The sequence below is a fragment of the Trichoplax adhaerens genome, genomic scaffold, assembly GCF_000150275.1.
Source record: "Trichoplax adhaerens TRIADscaffold_10 genomic scaffold, whole genome shotgun sequence".
In the NCBI taxonomy this organism is placed as follows: Eukaryota; Metazoa; Placozoa; class Uniplacotomia; order Trichoplacea; family Trichoplacidae; genus Trichoplax; species Trichoplax adhaerens.
The window spans coordinates 722,604-731,499 of NW_002060952.1; the positions used below are offsets into that span (position 1 = coordinate 722,604).

At 35.4% G+C, this 8,896-nt stretch overlaps 1 protein-coding gene across 1 annotated transcript; it reads left to right on the top strand.

The window, feature by feature from the left end:
* Positions 1 to 1,969: 1,969 nt before the first annotated feature.
* TRIADDRAFT_29175 (uncharacterized protein) lies at positions 1,970 to 4,271 on the top strand (the record flags this gene model as incomplete). The annotated part of the gene is made up of 5 exons (XM_002115216.1): positions 1,970 to 2,106; positions 2,221 to 2,297; positions 3,148 to 3,232; positions 3,311 to 3,391; positions 4,043 to 4,271. Coding segments are annotated over 5 exons (609 nt in total), but the record flags the coding sequence as incomplete, so codon positions are not given.
* Positions 4,272 to 8,896: the final 4,625 nt, after the last annotated feature.

The window sequence follows — 8,896 nt, forward strand, 5'->3', positions numbered from 1 at the left end:
TACGTTCAACTGTAACACAATGATGGCTGTAGCTGGCAAAGATTTCATATCTCAATTTCCATTAGGGGACAATGTCTCCAATGTCTATCAATTGGTAAGTACTTTCCAATGACAAAAAAATAACCGGCAAACGCTAGCTTAGTCGAGGACGCGGGTAATCGCTGATTTTATAAACTTGAGAGCTCTTCCAGCATATCTCTCAGGATGATCGTAATCAACGGATCGTGTGCTACCGCCATCATACTCCTGAAACTATCCCTCTTCTTCTATACTCTAGCATACATTCAATCCGATCTCCATGCGTCGTATGCTATCCATCATTTGTCCACCATAGCCCATCTCTTTCTCATTCCTTCTTACGGACAACTGTGTGTATTTAGAGACGCAGTGGTCAACGAGTCGCCATACATTCTTTTCGTCTTTGTAAATCAACTATGCCATCATCCATTTTGCCCTTCCATTTCAAGAAGGAAATGGAAAAGTTACAACGATTTACTTCTATTGATGGCTTACAATCATTTCTACTACTGTGTATATATATATAACATAGAGAGCGAGAGAGAGACGTAGTGGTGAACGAGTCCCCCATACATTCTTTTCGTCGCTATAAATCAACTATGCCATCATCCATTTTGCCCTTCCATTTCAAGAAGGAAATGGAAAAGTTACAACGGTTTACTTCTATTGATGGCTTACAATCATTTCTACTACTGTGACATATATATATACAGTATATAACATAGAGAGCGAGAGAGAGACGCGAGTCCCCCCATACATTCTTTTCGTCTTTGTAAATCAACTATGCCATCATCCATTTTGGCCTTCAATTTCAAGAAGCAAATGGAAAAGTTACAACGATTTACTTCTATTGATAACTTAGAATCATTTCTACTACTGTATGCAGAACATAGAGAGCGAGAGAGAGAGAGACGCAGTGGTGAACGAGTCCCCATACATTGTTTTCGTCTTCGTAAATCAACTATGCCATCAGCCATTGTAGCTTTAGCCATGGGATACTACTAGTCTACGCTTGGATTACCTTTTACTACATTAATAAATTGATGCATTCGACTTTCATATCCATCATCTTCGCCAATACTGGATATTTTGTCCAGTGCAAAAATTGCATCGCTATTTTGCAACTATCCTAAACTAGAAGAAATAGTATGGACTACGCTATCCACGCGGTTGAAGAATGTAGACTAAATGCGTATGTCTGTTGCAACAGTCTTGATAATAATAATTGAACAATTGCTAATTGCCGATTGATATTCGATAGCACTTTGAATATTTGCTTTAGATGATCGACGTATACAATCACCATCTATCATCTTTATACTGTATTATCATTTTTCAACATCGGTTATCCGATGTTGAAAACGTTGTGTGCACCATCGCGCTGGAATTGAGTTTTTTTCTCCACTAGATCAAAACATTGTACAGTAAGTGTTTTATCTGTTTATCTACTCAAATCACCTTGAAATTCTTACTCTTTGAAGGTGAAACTAGTGCTATCTCAATAGAACTTGTGTAGACTGATTGAGCATCAGCTTTAAACCAAGTGAACCTATTCTAGCCGCCAGTTCATTACCGTTTCACTACGACCGTCTTATATTACTGCGATATTCAGTTTACAAATGAGTTCGCTGAAGAGATTGCCAAATTGCACATTCTAATCTAAAGATTAAAATTCTTGCAGTATACAGCCATTTTAAGCATTATTCTCCTGAAATCTAGTATACAATTACGCTATATTTGTACATACTACGAAACATGTTCAACATCTCGACGATTACAATGTACCTGAATGCGCATAACTCGATGACATTATTACTGTTTCTACATGAGCTAATATCTACTTAAAAATCAACTTCTATTTAGACCAAAAATACTTCTTTTCCGAACCTTTTAATCATGTATCATAGATATTGAATAATAATTTTAACTTTTCATTATTTGCCCTATCAAGGCTGACGTGAAAGGATTAAAGTGGCGAAGATATCAAGCCCGAACTGATACTGCTTCTTTACCTCTTAGTGATCCTATCTTAGTTTCGTATGCTAATGCTTTAGCACAAGATGTTTTGTGCGTCTGGCAACATTTAAAGTGCACCTCAGCCTGTGGCAACAGTAGCGGCAAAGATGATTCAGCAGCAAACATTACCGATCCTAACCATGGACATGACTGCTGCAGTAGTAAAAGCTGCCAAGTATTTGGTAGTGGCATGAAAGAATTATGGCTGTTTTGGTTTGGTGATGATCCGAATTTAAGTAATATTTTAAGCTCCGAATTGAAAGGTAGGTAACGTTGATTGATGCCAAGTTTTATATGCTAATAGGTAATTATTGATATACAATGTATGTCATCTGCCACTGCTAAGTTGAATAATGATTTTTAATACAAATTAGTGATCTTTTTATCGACTACGCTTTTAAACAATGCAATTAATAGATGCAATTTTATCATCCACGTAAAGACACAAATCTTACAACATTGTTGCTGTTGTATAAAGTGCACGAGAAAATCCTTTCGATAAACGATAGTTTCTCCACAATATTTACGATTGCATCACGATGTCTTCCTTAATGGGCTTGTATTCTAGCGAAATATATTGATTGATACTACTGTATAACTTGTAAAGCCCCTAAACGGAAATGCATATACACAAATAATAGCGGTTTACTTGCACCTACTACTACTAGACATCGACCACATAGGGTATTGCAAGTAGGACAGCAGTGAATAGTATGGAATTGCTGTAGGTAACACCATCGATAGTTTACAAATAAACGACGAATGTCATGAGTTGTTTGCGAAAGATAAAACTACAGTATATGATAAGCATGGGTTCAATACAATGGGTAGACAATATCCTAATTGTAAAGTAAAAGTACAAATACGTACAGACTATATTTTATTATGCGTAACGTATAACGAGCGTCGATTCTACTATTAGTTATGATTGGATAGCAAACCATTAAGTACCGGCTGCAGTTATTATATTCGTTAATTGATAATTTTCAAACAATGCCAATGCTTTTAGCTATGATAGATAATACAATATATTTATAGTAGATAAGATATATTACTGGGCTAATTGTGAAATTACTATAGATGATCTCAACGCATTTAATTATCTATTTGTAGATGTTGAATATGGCACATTCAAGGACGGCTTTACTTATAGATGTAGAATATTGCTCTTTAAAGCTATTCATAATTCCATTGAACGGTTGGTTACTTTAAATTCTTAGTGCGTATTGGTTACGTTGCATTCAATTGTGTGTAATATATTTTGCCTTATCATTAGTGGATTGCTAGCTAAGAGTTTCGTACGATACGGGAGATGGTTTGTGGAACCTGAAAGGAAAGATAAGAAAATATACTCATTGTCGTACGTATATTGTGCTAAATGACTTAAAATAGTTCATATAGCTACGTAGATCATGTTTATAATCTTAGTGATAAAATTATGTACGTATGTAATCATATCAACTACAAAAATTGTACAAATTTATACAATAAATTTACTATATATCTATCATAATTTAATAAATTTTACGTATACAATGAGATGGGGTACTTCTCCGTATTCCAGTGCTTGAATAAGTATGCAGTTTATACCAACATTACATTACATTTGAGTAGTCTGCTGGTAATATCAATTACTCCAGTGCGTAATTGTGTCCACCTAATATTTGAAATGTTGAAACTTATGAATGTCGATACTTATTGGTTGGCTCATGCTCATTGTACATCAAAATTGATTAATTAAGACTCGCTATGAGTAACTGCAGGAGTGGACTAACGATGATTACAATATTGAATTATTTTTAATTTTGAATAGATAGAGAATCTTAGTTTTATTATATAATAATATACTAGTGTTAACCATATTATCATTGAGTCTTACCTGAGGTCTTGTATACTAAATGATGTTATGCAATAGCATACCAGTGTATTAAAGAAATTGTGCAATACACTACAAGTATTATACTCGAAATATACGTATTTATACAATTGTCATAATTTTTTTTGGCAGTAATGAAGAGCAGGTGTCTGTTGCATTTTCCTTTTTCCTATTTGGTAAAAGTACAGTTTGTACATCAGTTGAGATTCAACACCATTCGTCATTGTACAGTTTAACCGTAGATGATATAACAAAAGCCCGACAATCCTTGAATGGTTTAGATGGTAAGGTTTTGGTCATGAATTTATTAATATTAAGTATTATTCATCTACTATTTAGATATTGTTACTCTATATGGTAATTAGATAATTGTGAATAAGCAATCATTACAAAAACGGACTTTTCTTTTTCAGTTTTATTGAGTCCATTTGGCCTGAAAGGTACCTTAACAGGACGAACGTACTCTACTCTCGATGGCTCTCGAGAAATGCTGAAAGAATGGAACCATTTTTATCCTATTCATCTCAATTCGGATTCCGATAATTATCCTCCTAAAAGCCAATCACAAGAAAAACAACTTGTACCTCCGGTTGTCGAAGTAGTACTTGATAAAGTTTGCATGAAATATCCGGCTTGCTATGTTCTTGTTCCTGTACGAATTACTCCCAAGGCTGTCGTAGAGAAGGTAATTTTTCTTATTTTTAGGGAAATTTTCATTTAAAGCTATTGACCTCATTATATATGCTCATTTAGAAGAAGATAATGGAAGAAATACCGACCCTACCGCCTGACTTTATATCTAAAATTACCAATTCCGTTTGGCACCGATGCAGCACTAGCAACTTTGACAAAAGGTAAGCCATCAATTATCCCAACCCGTATACATATTATCGAGATAAATCTGACACGAAAACACATTCTACTTCAAACTAGTTCACAATCTACGGAATATAGTTCTGTAATTTATCAAGATAATACTGATATTGATCAATCAACTAAAATCTGGAGAGTCACTGATCCATCGGTTCAAAGTAAATGTAACTGCCCACTGAATACCAGCACTGTAAAGTAAGTCAACATTTGGAGTTATAATTGTTGTTACTAAGTAATCTGACATTATAATTCTATATTTTGATTGATAAATTATACTAGCAAAAGTACTACTTCTGCAACAAAGAAAGCAAGTCTTTTACAAATACAGTCGACAAGTATGAAGCCGTCTATAAAAACTGAAACAAAGAGCAATTTTTCACCGTCAGTTTTAGAACCTTATCACAAACGTCGATTCCCCAACAGTGAGGAAAGCAAGCAAAAAACTTCACAAGTAATTACAAATGGTAGTAGTGATCCCATTCCCTACAATGGTAGCGTTACTTTAGAAGAAAGCGAATCTAAACGGATCATACTGAAAATCATTAATCCCAACAAGAATACATTTGTTTCATCTCCTACGTCATCGTTTTCCAATAGCTCGCCTAGTTCACCGTCTTTAAGTGATAACGTATTTTTATCTCCTAAGGGAGAAGAAAAAGACGAAAAAAATCGAATATTGGACAGGTAACGCAGGCATGGTTGCTATTAATTATCCTGTACATATGTGTATAGAATTCTTTTATTTATTTTATATTATCTATCTTGTCAGAAAAACAAATAGCGGGTGGTTTGGTAGAGGATTCACAAATGCTGGCAGTGATGAAAGTAAATCCGCATATCCTTGGCAGTGTTATGACTTGCCTGGTGAAGATGAAACGAAGCCTCCTGCCCTACCAGTAGATAAAGAAGAGTCTAAAATTTTTGAGAATGAGAAGAAGCGCGGTGCAAAGTATGCACAAACCTATTCATAGTCGTAGCTATTAAGTTTTATTAATTAATTAATTAATTGTATCTTGTTGGCTTGTAGAGATTCGAAATCCGGAGTAAACAAAACAAAAGGGACGACCGTAACTGTTGAGACGGAGCAGCCAACACCGAAGAAAAAGCCACGTGTTAATTCTACGAATACTAGAAAAGCAGGAGCAACAAACAGGCGTAGAAACTCAACAAAAGCTAGCGCAGCTAAAAACGCTGCTATAGATACTAGTGTGAATGTGCTAGCTGACAATACCGGTAAGCTTGCATTGGTTCAAAATTATGGTCATGTCATTTCCGGTGTTTAGATGTCTATATTTCTATGTCGTAATTCGTTCACGTAATAACTACTGTAAATGCAGACATAACACCGGAAATGAATATCAAAGAATCCAATCCAGCAAAGTCGAAATCTGAAATTGGTAAAAAGCGTAAATACGTGGATGGCGATGGATCCACTGCTTCCCCAATGGCATCGTCGTTGGCTATAAATAACGACAAATTTTCAGCGGTTATACATGACATTAATTATAGCACCCCTGTCGTCTCGAGCAGGTTATGTCGCCCCGAAGACCTTACTGTTACTGCATCAGATTTAGATCAAATTTTCAATACGGACGATGAATCCAATCCCAGTATGGATCAGGTACAACGAAAATTATTATTTAAATTCCAATTACATTTAGCATTATTATCAATTACAATATATTGATGAAATGTAAATTATGGTATATAGGTAGAAAAGCAATTTTCCGGTGGCGAGTACAATGCAACAGGGATTACTTCTCACTCAAGTCTTTCGAATGATGTTGGCGGCGTATCGTCTTCAGTATCATTAGAAGCAATTAACTCGAACTCGTTATTAGCAGATGAGGGATTATTCAGTGGTGAAGGCGGTATAGATGGCAATATTAGCAATGGAGCTGCTTCTAAGGAAGCTTCTTCTACGAATATAGATGGAAGTGGCAAGGTAAATATTTTTACGATAGTTTATTAAATATTAAGACCTTGCGATATTCTAAGATATTTTTTACTAATAAACTTCATAGGACATCGACTGCTTAGCGGCTACGCCATATTCCGTTATTGATCGTCTCCCTAGTTCAGCAATGTCCCACATAATTTTAAGTAGTAAATTACGTTACATTCCACCTAAAAAGGTAACTATAGATATAGAATATGGAACGCTCCATGATATTTCGCGTGCTTTTATTATGTCTTACGGTTTTGTTCTGTTTTACTGTTATAGCCTTTACGTGGTAATGGCTATAATACAAGTAATAGCAGGTAATTGCAGTTTGTATTGTATCGTTAGCTTAAAAGAATTCGCAAAGGTAACTGTTTTCATTACTATTATTATATATAGATCGAATATATCTTACTTCAGTTCAATTACTGAAAAATTCACGAATCCTATAGTAAACGGACAGATATCGGATTCTATATCGTCTAGCCCCAGTGTTAAGGAACATTCTTATGATATCGTTGAACCAATACTAGCACCAGCGATAGAATCTTCCGTTTCGTCATTTCCAGAAGGTCATAGCCTCTGCATAAATTTGGTTTTGTCGGATTCCATTATTAATGCACATTTAGACTCGAATAATGAATGGTTGCAGGACCTACTTTCTTCAGTTGATTCATGCCGATCAGCCGAGGATGTGCGAGGTCGAAAATATATTAAGCAATTTGAAACGCTTATTTCGGAAGCTGGGTTGTTCGATGATGATATTACAAGTCTAGTTCGTGATTTTTTTCACGGAACAGTTAATCGTAATTTATCGGAGAAAAAAATTACTGGTAAAAACAAATTAAACAATGTTGGATACGTTACAGATATTGTTCTCCATATTTTATGTAATCAATGTATAGATGCTGTATTCGATCAGCGTTTAAGAGCTAACCGACGTTTTGAGCCAAACAAGAAAGTCGACAAGAGTTTCAAGAAATTAATTTTTCGTAACGTTCTTCACAACGTTTATCAAAGTGCTATTGCTTATAGCAAATTCGTTTTAGGTAAAGAAAATTCAGGTGGTGATTTTCCTTCTAGCAATGAAAATAGATGGGAATATATTGAGACGTATGAAGCTAATGGCATTAAACCTTCAACGGTTATTGTTCTCGATGTACTGCATAAGTTGCATCCAGTACTGAATGATCTATTACACAGGTGTACATCAACTAGTTGGGAAAATATTCCAAGGAGTTCTGTCCAAGGACCCTTGACATGGCAACAACTGCATAACAAGTCAAATAATGTAGATAATGAAGAGATTATACTTCGTATACCCAAGATTATGACAGGATATGAACAAGATTGGCTTGTTGTATCTCCATTTGCTATTCCTCACTGGGAACGATTATCTTTAGAGCCATTTGCTACTCCAAACGATGTTTCTTATGTTGTGGTGGCACCTGAAAATGACGCTATATACGATCATGTGAAAAGATATTTTAAGGAGCTGAGTTCAGTATATGAAGCTTGTAAATTAGGAACCCATCAGCCTATCACAAATATTAACAAAGATGGAGTTATTCGAGTAGGCCGTAACCGAGCTGAAAGACTACAAAGGGACGATCCTCCTGAATGGTTTCATAAACTAGACCCTTGTCCTGAAGTTTCTTTATTAAAGTTATACATCCAATTTTGCAAACAGCCGTTATTGTATACTTTACGACAACTAGACGACAGCCCTGTCAAATCTCATATCGGAAAGCCGTTTGTTGCGTCATCAGTTGATAAAACAACCGACAGTTCTAACGGGACTGGTATCGCAACCGCATTATCTGAAACAAAGAAAAGGAATACCCTACCATGTGTAGTTGTTTACATGGTAGATCCTTTTAATTTTACCTGTGACTCTTTGGGAGATGCACAAACGAAACTTAAATTGATTAATGGAAATTCTATTTCGTCAGCATCGCTGCTTATTAAATGTTTTGAAGAAGTTACGGCATTGCTACCCGCAGCAATGAAGAGACACATAGTTTTACATGTATGTATCATTTAACTCATTATGTAGAATACTATAAATGATACGTGGATATGTTTTTGTATCGCTGGCTATATCACCGTTTCAATAATTTCTTTTTTCTCCGTAGATTGTACCATGTGGTAATGTGCAGCATCTACTTAGT